We start from the raw sequence: 20,064 nt of genomic DNA on the forward strand, positions 1-20,064 counted from the left end.
CTACTCCGGAAGCTCAGGCTGAATTCTTAGAGCACCCAAACAGCCCCAGGATTGTCGTGGCCACAATCTGATGTTCTAGTGGGAGCTGTTTTCACCGAGGCAAGCAGAGATGCAGAGGCCTTCCAGACAGAAAGGACGTCCTTTGTAAAGATGGAGAGAGCCTGGCACAGCGGGGATCTCTAAGCAAGTCCATAGTTTGGGTTAAACAGCTCGTGATGGAAATCCCTCAGCCGGCTCCTGGGTGGTGGTGGATTGAACCAAGTTGTGAGCCGTGGAGGCTGTTCTTTCTCCAACTCCACCAGCACCTCAGGCTAGGGCAGGGCCCTGGGTGAGGAGGGCGGGGCTGGATGTCAGTCAGCCCTCTGTACTTTCAGTGCGGACCCAGCGTCGCTGAATGGAATCCCGTGTAGGTGCAAGAGGGATCAATATCCAAGAGACATTTAGGAGATAGAATCTATTGGCGTTGGGTATTACGGACAGCAAAAGGGCAGGAAGACACCAGGATTCTGGCTCGGGAGACGGGTGGATGATGGCACCACTTGAGATGGGGAGTGCAGGAGGGAAAGAGGAAAAGTTTGTATCCGACGGTGTTGTTTTGGGGGTGAAAGTTTGGGGGAGAAAGAGGAGAAGTTTGTTTCTGGCTGTGTTAAACATGGGCCCTGAGTGGAGATATCCAGGAGGCCATTCAGTGTTCAGGTCTGGGGCTTGAGAGAGGGTTCAGGCTGTGGTTGTTGATCATCTGGAGAGTGGCTGGACTGTCCAGGGAGTGAGTGCAGTGAGAAGAGAAGGCCCAGAGAGGTTTCCCAGACTTGGGAAATCCTGGGAGACAGGAAGCACCAACAAAGGACTGGGCAGGAGATCAGATACTGGGAGCTGCTGAGAAGAAGCCGGAGAAGAGATCATGGGTGGGATTATATTAGTTATCTATTTCGGCATAGCAAATTATCCTGGAATCCAGCAACTTAAAACGATGACTGTGTATTATCTGAGTGTCTATGGGTCCAGGATCTGGTTGTGGTTTAGCTGGGTACCTCTGCCTCGAGGTCTCTCTTGGTGCTGGTAGATGGAGGGGTGTCTGGGTGGCTCAGTTGGTTAGGTGACTGCCTTCGGCTCAGGTCGTGGTCCCAGGGTCCTGGGATTGAAACCCACATCAGGCTCCTTGCTTGGCGGGGAGCCTGCTTCTCCCTCTCCTGCTCTCCGTGCTTGTGCACGCACTCTCTGTCAAATAAATAGTAAAAAAAAAAAATTAAATCTTTGGGGAAAAAAAGATGGTAGATGAGGTCAGCAGGTGACAAGCTGCCAAGAGTCATGTTTGATAGGGTTCAGGAACCACACTGGTGGCCCCAGCGAGAGCAGGTCTGTGCTGGGTCACTGTCGAACACCACAGTGAGTGGGTTAAGGAGGAGGGTGCTGGGAAGTAATAGGGGGTGAAGGTGGACCACTCTGGGAAAGTTGGGCTATGGCAGAGCAGTAGTGACTGGAGTGGGATGTGAGGTCTCTGAGGAAAGGCTGTTTTTTGAGATGATACTTGAGCATGTTTACATACTAATGGGAGAAGGGCAGGAGAAATGGAAATGTGGAAGAGGGTTGGGGAAACCTGTTATGGTCCCAGATGATCCCCGCCTTCTTATAGTCACACCTTTGGGTCATCTCCTCCCACACTGACCAACATCGGTCTTTGTGACCAATAGCATGTGGCAGAAGTGACTGGATGTCATTTTGTCATTTTTGTCATTTTAAGTTATAAAAAATATTGTGGCTTTGCTCTCCCTCTCTGTCTCCCTTTCTCCATCAAATTACTCAGTCACATGGAACCCAGCTGCCATGTCCTGAGGCCACACAGCCAGCCCTGTGAACGTGCCCATGGAATGGGGAACTGGGGACCCCAGTGGGGAACTTCAGCCTGTGGCTTTCATCCTCAAGGTCTCCCTCTGGTTGCTCCTGGTCTAGGCACTGTATCCGATAAGGAGCCAGCTCATCTCTGATTGAACTTGGCCTTTCCCCTTTGTCAGCTGGTCATGAGGGGCCTCCCAGTAGGTCACAGGTGTGAGTGAGGGAGAGGTGGCTGGTGTTACAGGGGCAGGTGATGTGGCGCTACAAGGGATTGCTTATGATCTGCTGGGCCCACCTGAATTGACAACTTAGCAAGCCCAATAGAACCCCGTTCGTCAGGGACAGCTCTGGCCTCATGGTTACTTAATGTCCCCTAGTCATCTCCATGAGGGGCCAGCAGCCTAGTGGAATTACCTTTTTTTTTTTTTAAGATTTTATTTATTTATTTGACAGAGAGAGATCACAAGTAGGCAGAGAGGCAGACAGAGAGAGAGAGAGGAGGAAGCAGGCTCCCCACTGAGCAGAGAGCCTGATGTGGGGCTTGTTCCCAGGACTTGAGCTGAAGGCAAAGGCTTAACCCACTGAGCACCTAGGCGCCCCAGTGGAATTGCTTTTTGAATTCGTATATGATTTTCTGGTGTAGGTGGCCTGGCCTGCCTCTAGAACCCTAGGGGGGTACATTCTGGATTTCCCACGAGGGCTTGCCGTAAACATACACAGCACATTTACCTGCCCCATGTGGCCCTAATATTATAGAGTCCGTGGTTCCTGTGACCTAGGGGACAGCCCCTTCCTGCTGTGAGCCTCACTCAAAGCTGGAAGCTTTTACATTGCCCAGGAATGTATAGGTCAGAGCAGAATTCTCAGGTGTAGAATATACTGCTTTCAGGACCCAAAGAGCGGGTTCTGGCATTGTGCCTCATTCCCTGCAATGGGGTGTATGAGATGCAATCATTTCCTTCGGAAGGGATGTTCTGGTATGTCCTGGACCGCTAGACTCCACTGAGGTGACAAGCCCCCACGTCTTCACAGGGCTTATCCTCCACCTTCTGGAGCACCTAGGTCTCACTGAGGTCTTCATTTACTTGTTACTTCGCATTCAGCTGGCCAGAGTAGTAGGATATCATCGATACAGTAAACCAATGCGGCGTTCTCTCAAATGTCCAGATGGCCAGGGCCCTTTGGACCATATTATGACGAAGGTGGTAGAGGGACCCCTGGCCTAGGGCAAGACTGTAAATGTGAGCGGCTGTCTTTCCCTGTGAATGTCAACAGTTTCTGATTCATGTGGTCAGATCTCAGGCCCCTGCTGAGTATCTGAGGCCATGCGGATGGGTGCCAGCAAAGGACACCAGCTCGGAAGCTGCAACTGAGGCTACTCCTTGATTGAGTCTATAGCAATTCACTGCCACTCTCTGGATTGTTTTAAGTTCAGACTGATGAATTCATTAGGGATTGTTATGCCCCAATAATGGGTCTGAGATTAAAGGAGCGAGACTGATAGAAAGTGAAGGTCAAGCAAAGCTTTATTTCGCGCCAAGCATCAAGAATCTAACCGAACGTTCGGGGCCACACCTCTTACAAGAGAGGGCGACCCTTCTCTGTTTCACAGACTAGCTTTTAAGGGCAAAGGCCATGCGGCTGGGCCTGGCCACGCACAGGTGGCCAATGAAAATGTAACACACATGGGAACCTCCACAGTGATGCTAGGTGACCAATTGAATTACAATTTACCTTAGTAGACATTTGAACCAGCCTATTACGCCTTGATTAGGATGGGCGCCAAAAAGGCTCCCAGAGGGCGGGGGTCCCTACTCCTTGGTAGCTAAGGAGACAGTATGCAACCCTCCACTGATCGGATGTCTCCACCTGGCCTGACCCACCCTTGTATCTGGGCTTTGTTACCTGAGGCTGGTTTTCGGGACTTGTCTCCAAGTAAATCCCCTGGGGGAAGGGGAGCAGGGACAGTTTCTAAATAATCCTTACAGGGATATGATGGGGTTTACGCACAGCTCCATATTCGTGGATAGTGCTCATCTCTGCATTTCTGCTGCTAGTTGATACTGTTTTTGTACTTACTATCCTGGCTGAGATGGGTGGGTGGATGGGGACAAGTTTCAGGGGCATTCGCTGGACCTTCACCTCTGGGAAACCTCAGAATTCAGACCTCAAAACTCTGGGAAAATTCAGCCTTGCTGGCTGCTCCTTTGTCCTCGATGATTACGCGACAATTGCCCTGACTTTTCTTTTGACAGCTGAGGGCCGTGTGTTATTTCTGTTATTTGCAGATTTCCATTGCTTTCATGGAGCCCGGCCCTGTAGCAGCGATGGCCCAGAGAGCATGAACACCCTTGAGCCTGGTGTAGGGCTTGAAATTGGGAGTCAGATCTTTGTTTCTTAAACCACCATTTCTTGAACTTCGCTGACACCACACTTTGTCCAGTGTGTAGGGGATACTGCAGTGAATAAGACCCTGATTCTACCCTGAAAGGGAGGAGATGAAATAGATAGCCTCAGTTACTCCACAAATGAAATCCTGCAGAAACCTACACATGAGGTCCCAAACTCAGAGTACAGAATGCGGAATTGTCCACTGCAATAGTAATAGCAAATTCCCTGCCCTGGAAAGTCTGTACTGTCTTCACACACACACACACACACACACACACACACACACACACACACACACACACAAGATGGAGGGTAGTCTTTTGGTCTGGTCACAGTTACTCCATTTCTTCTTCGTGGAACATGGTAGGAGGGACGTTTCCTGCCCCCTGGAGGTTAGGAGTGGCCTAGGACTTGTTTTTGCCAATTAAATGTGAATAGTGGTGGTGTTCTTAGCTTCCTGGCAACTCTAGAAGTTGACCTTGACTCCCCACACAGCCCCTTCAGGAAGGCAGGCATCAGCCTGGAGCACAGCCCCTCTTGGCACCTACAGAAACTGTGCACACTGAGCTGACCACGGTCCGGGCTGGGAAAGTCCCGGACTAACCGAATCCCAAACTGTAATGAGGTGGTGACTCCATCTCCTGTTTTAGAAGAATGGGGCCAATCTCATTCCAGCCCAACTGTGAAGCAGCTGTGTTATCACGGGGTGTGTGTCTTGGGGTTACTGTGATAAGTGGGTGTCTACAATTTGCACCAGGCGCCAAGTCAGCCTCAGGATGTTGCAAGGAATGTGACAAACATGGTTTTGTCCTCATGACAGTGACAATTCTAGTGGAGGGTGGCTGATGAACTAGGAAGCAAGTAAATGAATATAATTATGTTAGAGAGATGGTGCTTGGGAGGAAATAAAGGGGCATTATGTGACAGAGACTGCATAGTTAGTTCAGCTAGGGAGTCAGGAAGGAGGTCATGTGACAAGGAGCCAGTGCAAGAGAGAGGGAGGCAGGACAAGCTTCCGTATATTCAAAGAAGAGAAACAGAAAGCACTGTGGGCTGGAGCATGCTGACTGAGGAGGGGAATGGGTGGGAGAGGAGGACTCAGACGCGGGAGGGCCACGCAGAGCCAGCGTGAGGAGAGCCCGCCAAGAACACAGCATAGATGTCAGAAGTGCAAGGATGGGGCAATCGCGGAGGGCTTCCCAGAGGAAGTTGCCTGAAGAACCGTCGGAGTTAGAGATGAGAGGAGGAGCGGTTCAAATCCCCGCGTCCAGGCTCTGCCACTTCCTAGTTGTGTGGCTTTGGCCAAGTTATTTAACGTCTCTACGCCGCAGGTTCCTCCTTTGAAAAGGCGACTAATAACAACCGCCCTGCAAGGCTGTTGTGAAAATGAGTGCCTGAAACCCGGATGCCAGCGCGCTTTGATGGTAGACGTGGAGGCAGCGCGGCGTGCTGTGGAAGCGCGTCGTTCCGGGGGAGGGGTTGTCCCTACCCTTCCCTCCCCAGCCAGGTGACCAAAGGTCACCGGGCCCGACCGCCGCGGCGGGGCGCCCGAGGCGGTGGCACGCGAGGGGGCGGTCCGCGGAGGCTCCTCCCTGGACCGTCGGGCCGCAGCCCGGCCCGGGAGGAGGAGCGAGAGGGTCCGTTGACAGCTGCTGACAGCTGGCAGGCGCGGGGGCCAAGGGGCGGCAGCGTCCTCGGCTCTCGGGTCTGCGATCCTGGCCGCCTTCAGGGCAAGGTACGCAGCAGCTTCCCCACCCTGGCGCGGCTTTCCTCCCCTTCAGTGCCAGCTTCCTGTCTCTTTAAGAGGTCAGCGGGTCGCCCCGCCTCTTGGGGATCTAATTGGCTTTTCCCGCGGCTTGCGCCCTCTTTTTGGTGGAGCTCCATTTCTATAGGCTACTGGGGTCTGGGGGCGGGCCTGAGTGCTATAAGTAGGGACTGTGGCTGTTTTCGCAGTTTTGGCCGAACGAAAAGGTCGCTCCTGCTTTCCGGTCGCTGCTGCCGGGAAAGGCTGCATGCTCTTTGGGGGCCGGTGGGCCCGGTGCGCTGACCACGTTTCCCCTTTCCTGCCGGCCCCCCATTTCTGCGGAGCCGGCTGCCTGCGGCGCTTGCGCGACGCTCCCTGGCCCCGCACCCTGCCCTGGGCTCTGGAGGCCGGACACCCGGGGCCTGCGCCTCGTCGGCGCTCTCTGCCTTGGCGAATGAGCGGCCCGGGCGGCGGGGCCTGAGCACGGCCCGGGGCCCTCAGGTAAGGAGGGAACCTTTCCCCGCCACACTTGGAGGGAGATCCCGGTCGCCGCCCGTCCTGAAGCGCTACCGCGGGGCTGGGCGCCCCCTCCCTCTTCCGCGGCTGGGACCGCCACTGCAGGGACGTCCCCTGGCCCCCACCGCACCTACAGCCCCTCCCGGGCAGGGAGCACCCAGAGCCCGGGTGCATCTCGTGACCACCCGCGACAGCTGCGGGGGAGCCGGGAGCTGACCGGGACCTCCACCGCCATCCCCACAGCTTGACCGGGGCCCACCTGTCGCCGCTCCTTCTACCGGGAGTGACCCCTTCCCGCTTAGGGCGCAGCCTCAGAGGACCCCCTTGGAGAAGTTTCAGAGGGCCAAGGGGGGCCCCTGGGTGAGGACTCGCAGGAAGAGGCGACGGGTAATGGGAAGCCCCGGAGGGGTAGGGGTGGCCAGCCAGCAGGGATGGTGGACCCAGTGGCTTGAGACTGTGCAGGAAGAGTCTAGAGTCAGTGGCCCTGCATTTGGGCCTGTGCCTCCGTCCACAGACAGGGGACAGGACCTGCCTCCAACTTTGCCGTGGCCTTCAGCAGCCCGAGAGGGGCTGGGGGTGGTGTTTATGCGGCTAGGGCTGCTGTGGCAGGAGGGGCCTTCTGGGAGGCTCAGAAGTGCTGCATCCAGGGGACCAGGGGAAGGAGGGTGGAGGGGGACTTTGCTTTCTGCTCTGTGGTAGCCATGGGGCTGAGGGTCTTCCCAGGTGATCGTCTCCGCTGCCCCGGAAGGGCTTGGCTGCAGTCTGCTGGAGGTTCATCTGTCCCCATCGTAACATTTTGTTGAGAACTTATTCTGTACCAGGGGCTGTTCTAGAGGATTGGGTCATGAGCACGCCTGGGGTGGGCAGCCAGTAAACACATAAAGACCCACTTCAGATGGAGGCCAAGTGCTGTAAAGAAAACACAGGGCGGCCTAGCTGAGAGAGGTGTGTTAAGGAGGGCTTTGAGGAGGTGGCCGGAATGATGAGACCGGCAGAAGGGCCCGCACAAGTGCCCTGAGGTAGGAGGAAGCTTAACAGCTTGGAGAATAAGGTGGAAGCCGTGGGGGGGCTGGAGGATGGAAGGCATGAGGCAGGCAGGGGGCAAATCAGGAGGGGCTTCCCTTCATCCTGGGGGCTCCTGCCTGGGCTGCTGGCAGTTTACCGAGAGTGGCCTGTCTGGAACAGCGTACCTGTCCCCACACTTGCAAGCCTGGAGGATGAGGAGCTGGCGTCTGTCCTATGGAACCTTCTTAATCTGTTTTGTTTCCAGAGTTTAGAATCTCACCTGTCTGCTAAGGGTCAGAAGCACTGAGGGGGCATTGCAGCAACTACGAAGTATAGCATCTCTCTTTTTGCTTGGGGCTTTCTGTCTTCCCCGGGGTTTTCCATCCAGTCCTGGTTAACCCCATTGCACAGATGAGAGATGGGAAAGCTGAAGCCCAGAGAAGGGAAGATCCTCTCCAGGGGCTCATTGCCAGTCACTGTGTGAGGGGAGCCAGCCTGGGGTCCTGCCCCATAGGCTGGCCACAGAGGGAGGGTGGGAGGGAGGTGGAGGTCCAAGTGGAGAGTGGGAAGATGGCCTCTGGAATGTTAACAAGGTCGGAAAGTCCCTCCCAGGTGGAAGAAACAGTCTGTTCCGGTTTCCCTGGTCCTGAAAGACCTGCATTTGCCTTAAGCCACTCAGCCTCCAGGAAACTCCTCTGCAAATTCCCTTTTCCATCCCTCGAATCTGGGCTCTACTTCTTCTTCTTGCCCTCAGCCAGCCTTCCCACCATCTCCTGTCCCCTGTCACATCCTCTGTCCCCCATTTCCTGAGCCTGCAGACCCCTTACTTCTCTGTCACCACCCAGGCTTCTGCTCCCAAGCCCAGGAGCTTGCCCAGTGTGGGGGGAGGAGAATATGGGGCCAGTGACTTAACCCTCTTTTGCCTCTCCTTTCCCCGTCTGTACAATGGGCACAAGAGTAGTTCCATCTCACGCAGAGGTGGTGTGATAGTTAAGAGTGTCACTAAGTGTGTAAAGCACTTAGGCCTGTGTCTGAGGGTAGTGTGCATTGTTGTTTTATTTTTTATCGTTGCTTCAGTTATTTTACAAGCTTTGACACATAGTGGCAATTCTGGTAAGGCCAACAGCCTCATAAGCCAACAGTGCTTCTTTGACCAGCAGAGAAAAGGCACCAGCTGGGATCCTATTAGCCATGTGGGCCGTCATCCCCGCCCTTGGCCTGCTGAATCAGAATCTGCACGTTCATGACATTCAGGTGTGAGAAGCGTAGCTCTAGATGGAGCCCAGAGCCTTCCATCTCTAGGTGGAGAAACTAGGGCTCCCAGAGGCGGGCACTTGGGGGCCTGGGCACTGGAAATAGACAACCTGGCAGGTGGCTGGGAGGCCCAGAGCTTTGTCCGAGGGGATAACAGAAGTACTTCCCTCGCAGGCTGGGAGGGCTCAGGGAGTGTGTCTGCTGCAACCCCTGAGTCAGCAGGGGGCACTGGTGGAGCAGTCTCCTGCCAAAGGGGCTCTTGCCCTCCAACGGAATCCTTCCTCCCTTTACACCTCCCAGGCCTTCCTCTTGGAAAAAAAAGCAGCAGTTACCGAGGTGTGACCTTTCCTAGGCATTTACTTCTCTGTTCTTGTTTGATCCTCCTGACAACTTTGTTGGGAAGGTGTTATTTGTCCCTGTGACATGGGGAGAGGAGAAATGACTCACTCAAGGTCATACAGCCACATAATGGCTGAGCCAAAGTGCAACCCAAATCTGTCTGACTCCGTAACCCATGTCAGCCAGAAGGTTTTCCTTAGTGAATTAGAGACTTCAGACTCAACTGGACGGAAGCAGAGAAGGGAATTTGTGGGATTTTATGCCTAAAAAGAGTGCAGGAGTAGTACTAGCTTCAGGTCTGGCTAGATCCAGGAGCTCATGTGAAGTTCTATCCCCGGATGGATTTCCATCTGCCTCTCAGCTCTGCATCCCTCTGTGTTAGCTTTATTCTCAGGTGGGTAGCCACATGTGGGGTCAAAGTGGTCCAGCTGTCTGGTACCATGACGCTTGGAGCAGAAAGTATCTGTTCTAGCAACTACAGCAAGTCCTATGCTGATTCTCATTGGCCAGGACAGTGGAGTGTCCTGATAAGCCAGGCTTAGATCATGAGCACACTCCTTGGGCATTGTGAAGGGCTTGAGTCAGCTGTCCCTCAATTTCATGGACAGAGACCCGGGGAGCTGAGGTTCCCCTGTCAGGAAAATGGGGGGCTGGACAGGCAAAACCAAGTGATGCTTCCCCCATCAGACTCTATCTGATTCTTCCTGCTGCTTGGCCGTGGTCATCCTCACTGGCTTTTTTTTTTTTTTCCCCACAAGAGACCTCTTGGCTTCTTAGCAGTTACTGGGTGCTTGGCCTGCCCTCTGGGGCCTGCCCCTCCTAGGACTGCTTGACACCCTGTTCTAGGCCAGAGCTGGTGTTGGGTTGCTGGGACCTGAAGTCTGCTCCACTGAGAATGGTGAGGGGCAGAGGGGGAGGTGGAATCTGTCTCCTTCAACTCAGGTCACTTATCAGTCATCCTCCCAGGTCACAGAAGTCTTGGGGGGAGTGGCACACTCCATGCTCGCCATGGCCACGTTCACACAGCAGACCCTCAAGGTGCCAAGAAAGGGCTTTCCTCCTGGAGGGTGTCTGACGGTCAGTGAGGAGAATGTTTCTTGGGAGACTTCCCCCATAGTTCATCACCTGCTGTTGTCTAAACTTGGCACCAGTAAGGAGAAAGCCCCTCCACACGTGGACCAGAGCCTCCCTTCGGGGCACTGTTGGCAAAGGGGAAGACAGTCATTCATTTGGTGGGCTGTCCCATGTGTTGCAGGACATGTGGCAGCCTTGGACCCTGTCCACGAAAAATCGTAGCACCCCCACCCCCACTGTCCCCGTGTCAACCTGGAGAACCCCTGTGTGCTACTGAGGTGTCCAGTTCTGTTCCACACTGCCCCTTCCCAAGGCCACTGGCTTACTGTTAAGATTCAGCTTCTGGCCTAGGGGCGGGGCCCCTGCCTGTGCAGCAGGGCATCACGGAGGGGTCCTGGAATAAAATTGCACCTTGATAGCTGGGGAGAAGGGGGCGGTGTTTGGTGGGGACACATTAGCAGCATTGGGCTATAGCTCGTACAAAATACCCAGTGGCCAGGCCAGAAGTCACCAATTCTTGCTCTCTTCCTGCATTCCCTCAGGGTGTCTGTGGGCTGCTTATGTTGGCTGACCCTCCCAGGGGCATCCCAGATCCCTCCACTCCACCCCCACTGCAGCCACTGGTTAAGCCACCATCCTCCTGCCTGCGCTGGTACAGTGGCTCCTTGGTCTCCCTGCCTCCAATCTCCCCCTGCTCCATTCCGTGTTCCTTGGCAGCCTGAGGGGTCCTCTCCATGTGGACATGGCACCCTATCACCTGCCTTTGTAACACCCTTCTCATTGCATTCAGAATGCAGTCACATTGTAGGTGGCCATATGGTCCTGTGTGACCTGGCCCTGCTGGCCTTTCTGATGTCCCCACCACCCACACTGGCCTGCTTCTTGCCCTTTGAACAGGCCAAGCCTGTTTGTACCTCATGGCATTTGCTTTCACTGTTCTCTCCCAGGTGTGCTCTTTGTCCATATTTTCCCAAGTCTGGTTCCTTCTCAATTATTTAGATCTAGTGCAAATGTCAGCTTGTCTGACAACCCAGTCCAGAGCAGTACCTCTTCATAGTCATTGGGATTCTGGCTAGCTGTTGAAACAAAGGTCGGGAAACAAGATAGAAGATTATTCCTGCATATTGCATGATGGTCTGTGTTCAAGCTGTCCAGGATATGCCTGGAGGCATGTTGGTCTGGGACCCAGACACTTTTCCTCATTTCTCTCTTATTCTCAATACATGGTTTCAGTGTTGTGGTCTAAGGTGGCTGCTGTTGTTCCTGCCACCACATCCCTATTCCAGGCAATAGGAAAGGAGACTTGCTTGGCCTGAAATGGACCAGTTCATTAAATTAACCACTCATTTCCAATTGGATAAAACTCGGTCAATGGAAGCTTGGAAAATAGCCATCATCCTGGGAAGCCATGTGTAAGGTGAAATCCACGGGCACCAGTACTAAAGGGTAGGGTGGATATTGAGGACCCTGGTGTCTCTACTGTGTTACCCATTCATCGTTCAGCCCTACTCCTCTGTTAACATGGTTTTCATGCTGGCTGCCTGGCTGGTGGAAGAATGCATGAAGAATGCATCCTTTCTTTGGACCTACTATGTGTTGGGCATATGTTCTTTTTCCCTGTTGGTTTGGCCTCAAGTTGCAGGTGGGGATGTGACCCCAGAGCCAGAGACTGGCCTGTTGAGGAGAAGGATGGAGGATTCTGAGCCCCAGGTCTCAGCCCATCTGCTTTGGTCTCCTGTCCCTTTCAGCCAGAGGCAGCGCTTGTGTTCCGTGGTTTGGAACAGTAGCTAGGAGGCCCTGCGTCCCCTGTAGCCCTCACCCTGGGCCTGCTGGTGCTCAGGGGTAGCCTTAGTGACAGCACAGACACGGGTCCCCGTGGCACTTGAAGATCCTTGCAACAGGGCGCCCAGCGGCCCGGCCTACTCCTTGCTGAATGGGAGACCTATGCTCTTAGAGTGTGAACAGAACACATCTTTCTAATTTTTTAAAACTTGCTGATGTGTAAATCAGTATTAGAAAAGTCACAGATCACAGATTCAATGAATTTTGCCACAGTGAGCACACCTGTGTACCCTCCCCCCATCAAGCACCAGAAGCTGGAATGTGTCCCCCCCCCCCCACTATGCCCTCCATCCTCCACAAAGGTGACCCTCACCTGGGTCTCTGCGTGGCTCGCCCGCACACGTGCACTCATAGCTAGCCCCACTTGGCCCCACATCCATGAGGCCCTGTCACGTCGCCGACATAGGAGTGGCCTGTTCTTTCTCTTTCTGTTCTGCTGCTTGTATGAGTGGCACCACATACGTGTGCATACTGCTGATGGCGGGCCTCTGGGCCATTGCTGGCCCTGGGCAGTTACAAATGTACCCAGAAGTGGAGATTCCAGGTCATAAGGCTTCATCTGTTCTGGTCATTTTAACACTGGTGTCCGTTATGTCCTGATGCCCAGACCACGCCAGGCTCACCTGCCCTGCACCCCCCTGAGTTCCCCAAGTGCCTGCTGCTGTCAGTGCGGGCCCAGCCCTGGTCCGGTCCCTGAGAGTCAAGTGACCTGGGAGCCTGTCTGGTCCAGGGCGGCTCCCAAGGCCCCACGCGGCCAGCTCTCCTGTCTTCAAGGCTGGATTCTTCACCTCTCATTCAGAGACTCTTGGATGTGGGTTTCCCTGCCGACTCCCATGTCTCCTGGAAGCTCCCCCATCATTGCCTTTGCAGACACAGCTCCCTCTGCCGGGGGGGCCCCTTCTGCCGTGTCTCTCCTTTCCTCCCCTTTTCCACTTGGAGACCTCCTGTGCGTCTTCCTGGCACAATGCATGTCCCCCTGATTTGTGTCTCCCTTTCCAGGGAGGCAGCAGAGGATGGCAAGGGGTGTGGTCTGCCTGAGGTGCACACGGTGCCCCACTCTGGCGCTCAGTGGCTGCGTGATGGCAAACTGTCAGTACCCCGCCTTCCTCCAGTGGGCTGTGCGGGGAGACTCTGAGGACTGCGTGCGTGTGGGCTGTAGGGGGCGCTAGACCTCACTTCAGGGCCCACAGCAGCCTCCCAGGGTGGATGCTGTCCTCCGTCCCGTTCCAAGGACACAGGGACCTTGCCCCTCTGCTCCCTGTCTATGTCCTAGACCCCCAGGATCAGGGGGAGGAGCTGGGGTCATGCCGAGTAGCCGGCTTTTTTGTGCCTGGCAGGCTCAGTCACTGGGAGTGGCCTTTACTGTGTATGGGTCATGAGACAGAGGCCAAGGTAGACGACTGGGCCTCTGTTAGGGTCTTGTGTTGTGGCATGTGGGGGAGCCACGCCTCAACTTCTGCCTGGTCGGGGGGAGAGTGGTCCACCAGCCCATGGTAGGCAACCACTCTTGGGATCTACTGGGAACCTGAGACCAGAGACCCAAGGCTACACAGCCGCTGTGCTACTCACGTGGGGGCTCTTACTCCCCCAGGGCCGGCTGCTGGCAGGATGGACATCCTGGAAGAGGTGGTTTGGGCCAACGGGAGCACAGCCCTGCCCCCACCCGTGGCACCCAACATCAGCGTGCCACATCGCTGTCTGCTGCTGCTCTACGAGGATATCGGAACCTCCAGGTGAGGCAGGCCATGGCCCTGAGTGGGTTTCCCCTGTGCGCACTGTGCATGGGTTTGACATGTATGATGCAGGCGGGGACGGGGGATCGCAGACAGAACCTTACCAGGCGGCTGACTTCTGTCCCTATCTGCTAGGGTCCGGTACTGGGACCTCTTGCTGCTCATCCCCAATGTGCTCTTCTTCATTTTCCTGCTCTGGAAGCTTCCGTTTGCTCGGGCCAAGATCCGTGTCACCTCTAGCCCCATTTTTATCACCTTCTACATCCTGGTGAGTTCACTCCCAACTGGTGACAGAAAAACCTCACTCCAACGGGCGTAGGTGGAAAGGGGAATTATTAACTGTTTCTATGATGAAGTCCAGCTTCAGACGTGGCTGGATCCATGGGTGAACGGACATCCTCAGGGTTCATCTCAGATGAACCCTCCCTTGCCGGTGTCCAAATTAGCCAAGAGGAGCTGTAAGCTGACATCCTGTCTCCCTGCCCATGCCAGTGGAAGGGGACTGCTTTCCTGGTGGTGCTGGTGTGGACCTGGGACTCCCTCTGACCGGCCTGCCTTGGATCCCCTGTTGGTCGCTGAGCCAACCTCTGTGACTAGCAGGGAAGGGGCACTTGGGGGCTGGGAGGGTGGGGTCAACTCAGCCAGGCCGTGTGCACTGCAGAGGGTGGTGGCCCTTGGAGGAAAACTGGGGAGCTGTTCGTAGAGGGCAGAGGAAGAGAAGCTCGCTGACAGAAGAATGCCCACTGGCGCCTCTGAGGCAGTGCCGGGGGACTCAGCACTGCCCCTGCCCTCTTATTCCTGGGGACGACTTTCTAGAGAGCTCAGGAGACAGTGGTGAGCATTGGCTCAGGCAGATTGCCTCCAGGCCCCAGCTGTGCCAAATGACCTTGGACTGGTGGCTTGGCCTCTCTGTTCCTCGGTGCCCTCCTTCCCGCATCATGTGTGCGGGGCCTGCTTTAGCCTGCGGCACGCCTGTGACCACCAGAGAAGACCACGCGCTTAGCTCTAGCCTGCTGGCAGCCAGGCATACAGTAGGCACACGGCATTTGGCTGCTTCTACAGCCCGTCCTCTTGAGTGGTGTCAGCCTCCCCGAGAGTTCCACACGGGTTTCGTGGCACAAAGGACAGACTGTGTATGTATCTGGACTCTTGTGTTTGCATGTATCAGAAAACCAAAGTGAAACTCATGGAAGCTGGAGGGAATGTATTGATGGAGAAAATGACAAATCCTGGGGCTTGGCTGGATTCAGGGGCTCCACAAGACTGTGGGGGCATAGTCTCAGTCTCCCTCTCAGCTGGGGTCTCTCCGGTGGCCTTGTCAGCAGTCTCGCGCTCATGGAGCCAGGCAGCCCAGCAGCTCCGGGCTTGCAACCTGCCCCCACCAACCCCCCTGCCCCACCAGTGTCCTTTCCAGTAACTGCACCTGGTGTCCTAGCTGTGCCTGTCACTAGAATCCCTTGATCGCACCCCATCCCCAAATCAGGGAATGGCATGTGCCAGATGGCCAGCCCTGGGTTACAGGCCAGTCCCTGAATTTGGGTCAAGACCCCCCCCTCCCGCCCCTGAGCCACACGAGCAGCAGGGAGAGGAAGGAGGCTGTTGCCAGAGGGAGGGAGTGGATACCAGGTTGACAAAATTCTGGTATTCAGGATTTTGAGTGCAGGCACTTCTTTGAGACAGAAGGGGCAGCAGTCTTCCCCAGGGTCTCTGAGGTCTCTTCCCTGCAGCCTCCTCTCCTCCATGGCCGGGGATTAAAAGTGCCAATATGACGGCACTGAAGGAAAATGTGTACCCTGCCCTTACCGACTGCCAGGCTCGCTTCCGCTACATTGGTTTACCCATTTGCTTCTCACAGCCATCAAATACAGTAGGCGCTAGTTTCACTCCATTTCATAGATGAGGAAACTGAGGCACGAAGGTGCAGGTCCTTGGCTGAGGTCACAGAGGCAGGAAGCAGCAGGGCTGGCATTTGAGCCTGGCTGTGGGGCTCTGCCGTGTCACCCCATTAGCCATTCTAAGGCTGCTAGTATAGCCAGGAAACTGAGGCCGGAGAGGGAAAGGCCAGGCGGAGGTTACGGGCCGTGGAGGGTCACCCCACCTTCTTGCATCCCACTCCGGACTCTGAGTTTGGAATCCTTCCGTTCTCAGAGAATCTGAGGCTCCTGTGATGCCCTGTGCCTCGCAGTGGTCTCATTCCCTGACCCCATCATAGCATACCCGCTCTTGCCCACCAGGTGTTTGTGGTGGCGCTGGTGGGCATCGCCCGAGCCGTGGTGTCCATGACGGTCAGCACCTCGGATGCTGCAACTGTTGCTGATAAGGTGTGGCTGGGCCTGCTGACAAGGGCGGGGGGATGCGGGGCGCTGGGGAGAGGGGTGACCGGGCCCCCAGGCTGACACTCTGCCCGCTCTGTGTCCAGATCCTGTGGGAGATTACCCGCTTCTTCCTGTTGGCCATCGAGCTGAGCGTGGTCATCCTGGGCCTTGCCTTTGGTGCGTGTGCTGCTGGGGCCAGCGCTCTCCCTGTCCCTCCCTAGTGGGCACCGACCCCACCACGGTCTCCCACGGCTGGCTCCTGCTCCCTGACCAGCATGTTTCTTCCAGGCCACCTGGAGAGCAAGTCAAGCATCAAGCGGGTGCTGGCCATCACCACGGTGCTGTCCCTGGCCTACTCGGTCACCCAGGTAAAGGGGGAGATGGGGTGCAGGGGCAGCTAGGAGGGCTCCCTAGAGGAGGTCAGGGGTCACTGAGGGCCGAGCATCCTCTGCTCCCTGGCTCTGGGTCCAGGTTTGAATTACCTAGGGTGCTTGTTAACAAGGCAGGTTCTCTCCCCCCCCAACCATTCCAGGCCGGGGTGGGGGCGGGGAGGATGCCTGGAACCTGCTGTTGTCACAGCAGCCCAGGTTCCCTAACATACAGGTTTGCAGACCACACTGAGAGCTGTACATCTAGAGACTCCTTCCTTGGAGTTACCTCCTGCCGAGCTCAGTTCCCTGCTCCATGGCAAGGGCCTCCTCTGAGTGTTGGAGCCAAGTGGGTAGGGAGTAGAGTGAGGCCACGAGCAACCTGGAGCAGGCCCGGCTAGGGAGCTGGGCTTGCTGTGGTGGAGAGCTCTGAGGCTTTGTATTAGGGAGACCCCAGGATTTCCGGGTGGCAGGAGACTGAGGCCATCCCCTGCCTGCCCCTGCAGGGGACACTGGAGATCCTGTACCCTGACGCCCACCTGTCGGCCGAGGATTTCAACATCTACGGGCATGGGGGTCGCCAGTTCTGGCTGGTCAGCTCCTGCTTCTTCTTCCTGGTAAGGCGGAGAGGGCCCTCCCCCCTTTCTGGGCCTGGCACCCTGGGGGTGGCTACATGGGTCTCAGAGCCCGAGGCAGAGGCCTGGATGTCTTGGTCCCGGGCTTAGCTCTGGGCTGGGTGTCCCCAGCCTCCTTCTCAGCCCTGCTCTGTCTGCAGGTCTACTCTCTGGTGGTCGTGCTCCCCAAGACCCCACTGAAGGAGCGCATCTCCCTGCCTTGTAAGCAGCTCGTGGGTGGCTCTGGGTCGGTGCTGGGTGCAGGGGAGGGTCTACTGCTGGAGAGCCCTTGGTGAGAGGGAGGGGTCCTCTTGGCGCCCCAGAAGGGCAGGTGACTCGCTGGGGATGAAGGGTGGAGGCAAGGGCAGGGCCTCACAGTCCCCAACCCCCCAGCGCGAAGGAGCTTCTACGTGTACGCGGGCATTCTGGCGTTGCTCAACCTGCTACAGGGGCTGGGAAGTGCGCTGCTCTGCGCGGACATCATCGAGGGGCTCTGGTAGGTGGGGCGAGGCGGGACTGGGAGCGGCCGGCAGGGGGAGGCTGAGCCCAGGTCCCTTTCAGAGGAGGCCCCTCCCTGATCCGCTCCTCCTGCCCCGCCCCCAGCTGTGTAGATGCCACCACATTTCTCTACTTCAGCTTCTTTGCGCCCCTCATCTACGTGGCCTTCCTGCGGGGCTTCTTTGGGTGAGTCCTCCCACGGGGATGGGGGGCGTGGGACGGGGAGTGGTAGCCGGCGCCCTGCTCACTGCCTAGCGGCGGGTGGTTTGAGGGCCGCGGGTGCCCCTGTGTGGCTGCCTGCGGAACTGCGCATCCAGCTCCCTGCGCATGCGCATCCTCCGCTTCAGGGTCCCCCGCCTCCCTACTCCCACCCAGTTCGGGCACTGGGAAGGATGAGATAGATGGTGTGTATATGTCTGTACCCATGCGTGCATACACACATATATGCATACGCACACATGCATGCACATACCTGCATATACACATTCTATATGCAACACACACAGGCATATGCACTTTCCCATACACACAAGAGAGTGTCTATGCGTAGTGTTCTACACTTGCTTGCTTTTCATTTTAGAAGACTCCGCTCAGTCTTCCGGCAGGCATTCACTGAGCACCTCTTAGGTGTCGGGCACTGCTGCAGCTGCCATGTTCTGACAGGGAACACAGAAGACACAAGTCACCACGCTCCTGGATGCTCCCTGGGAGTGGCTGGGGAGGGGAGCAGGGCTGCGTGAGGCTGGTGTGGAGTGGATAATGGGGGAGGTGCACGTTGGTGCCTGTTTGTGTTTGGAGGCGTGTCAGGGAGACAGGATGCTAAGGACAGGGGGATTGATGGTTGGGTCCTGGGCCTCTGATGTGGTGGAAAAGCTGGATCTGAAGAGGTGGCTGGGGACCGGAGGGGGGTGGGCGAGGCATCAGAGGAGGGGTAAGGGGGTTGGATTGGCTCTCATCAGCCCAGCCCTGGTCTGTGTGGGACCTTGCACACACATTTATCTCCCTGGCCTTGGGCTCCTTTTTGTAAATTGGGTACAGCTGTTCCTGTCAGAGTTACCCTGAGCATTGAGGGACCCCCTTCCACCTGCCCTCTCCCTGCTCAGCACCATGGCCCAGGAGAGCACCAAGTAGGTGGTCGTAAAAGCTGCAATGGTGGAGGTTGCCACTGGTGTTTGCTGAGCCCCTCGGGCCAGAATTTACCTCTGTTTACCTTCTGCTAAGAGCCTCTTGAGGTCAGAGTTGTACCCATTTTACAGTGAGAAACAGGCAAGTGGGAAACGTGCCCTTGTCCAAGCTCACACGTGGGCTGAGTTTTAAAACAGGTCCCATTGGACTCCAGCGTCCAAGCTTTGGGGACCTCCTGGGGCGGCCATTGGGCAGCAAGGCTTACTCTTTGGAGGAAGGAAGCCTCTCCTGACCAGACCGTGGGGCTCCGCCACCCCTCTCTCCTCCCCACCAGCTCGGAGCCCAAGATCCTCTTCTCCTACAAATGCCAAGTGGACGAGACGGAAGAACCAGATGTGCACCTGCCCCAGCCCTATGCTGTGGCCCGGCGGGAGGGCCCGGAGGCCGCAGGAGCCGCCAGCACGCAGTTTGACTCAGCCGGTGGGGTGGCCTACCTGGATGACATCGCTTCCATGCCCTGCCACACGGGTAGCATCAACAGCACAGACAGTGAGCGCTGGAAGGCTATCAACGCCTGAGTGTGGCCACTGTGGCCCGGAAGGCCTGGTGGGGCCCATGGAGGGCAGGCTGGAGAGAAGACTAGGGAGTGCCAAGTCCCTGGGGGGGAGGAGGACGAGGTCATGGGACCTTCTGTGGGCAGCAGCCCCAGGCAGGCCCTGTATTGCCCTCTGTTCTCCCAGTTGCTTTTGGCTACCTCTGCTCTAGCTGGGGGATGCCTCCCCCTCTACCTGCTATCTTCCTGTTCAGCTGGCCCAGACTCTGATCTCGCAGGGGCAGGTCTGGCTAGGCCAGTTGGGGGCACCTCCTTTCTCCAAAGCCTGGGCACCCAGGACCGGTCTGGCTCTTCTCATCCCTCTGCCTCTTCCCCATTGCGCTTTGGCCTCCTCAAAGCCCACTCCGGCGGGTGGGCGGAAGTGTGTATATTTTCTGGATCTATTTTTTAATAAAAAAAAAATAAAAGGAACAGAAGGTGCGGCTGTAGAGGTTCCTCTTAGGAGCCCGAGGGCTGGGGTGAGACCCTGCGATGATCAGAGGTCCTGGCAGTTCCTTCTGTGTCCCAAGCCCTGGGAGGCTCTGGGTTCCTTCATTTGTTCAATGGAGGAACACTAGCCAGTGCTCAGGCCCTGGGCTGGCTGCTGGAGAAGTGGAGGACAGTCGGATCCCAGTGTGCCATATCTCGGGTCCCCATCCGAGCAGACAAGAGGATCGTGGAAAGGGAAACATGGTTCTGTGAGCTGCCATTTCCCAATGCTGTTGGGGAGCGTGGGGTTTGGAGTGAGCCCTGCAGGTCCTGTCCTTTCTCTGTGCCTTCTGCTCTGCTCTCCTGGACCGGCTGCTTACCCTCCCCTAGCT

General features: G+C 56.3%; 1 protein-coding gene across 2 annotated transcripts; it reads left to right on the plus strand.

The window, feature by feature from the left end:
- The first annotated feature begins 5,736 nt into the window (after positions 1 to 5,736).
- Positions 5,737 to 19,675, plus strand: TPRA1 (transmembrane protein adipocyte associated 1). Of its 2 annotated transcripts, XM_045991804.1 has the most exons (12): positions 5,740 to 5,959; positions 6,178 to 6,469; positions 13,590 to 13,731; positions 13,867 to 13,999; positions 15,966 to 16,052; positions 16,151 to 16,223; positions 16,335 to 16,414; positions 16,921 to 17,031; positions 17,190 to 17,250; positions 17,422 to 17,524; positions 17,632 to 17,712; positions 18,986 to 19,675. In XM_045991804.1, the coding sequence occupies exons 3-12, from the start codon at positions 13,607 to 13,609 to the stop codon at positions 19,227 to 19,229; spliced, it is 1,098 nt and encodes a 365-aa protein (XP_045847760.1). In that variant the 5' UTR covers positions 5,740 to 5,959; positions 6,178 to 6,469; positions 13,590 to 13,606; the 3' UTR covers positions 19,230 to 19,675. The 2 variants fall into 2 exon arrangements, with proteins under 2 accessions (XP_045847761.1, XP_045847760.1); XM_045991805.1 differs by lacking the exon at positions 6,178 to 6,469 and having other exon boundaries at positions 5,737 to 5,959.
- The last annotated feature ends 389 nt before the right edge of the window (positions 19,676 to 20,064 follow it).

This window comes from Meles meles, chromosome 20 (assembly GCF_922984935.1).
Source record: "Meles meles chromosome 20, mMelMel3.1 paternal haplotype, whole genome shotgun sequence".
NCBI lineage: Eukaryota > Metazoa > Chordata > Mammalia > Carnivora > Mustelidae > Meles > Meles meles.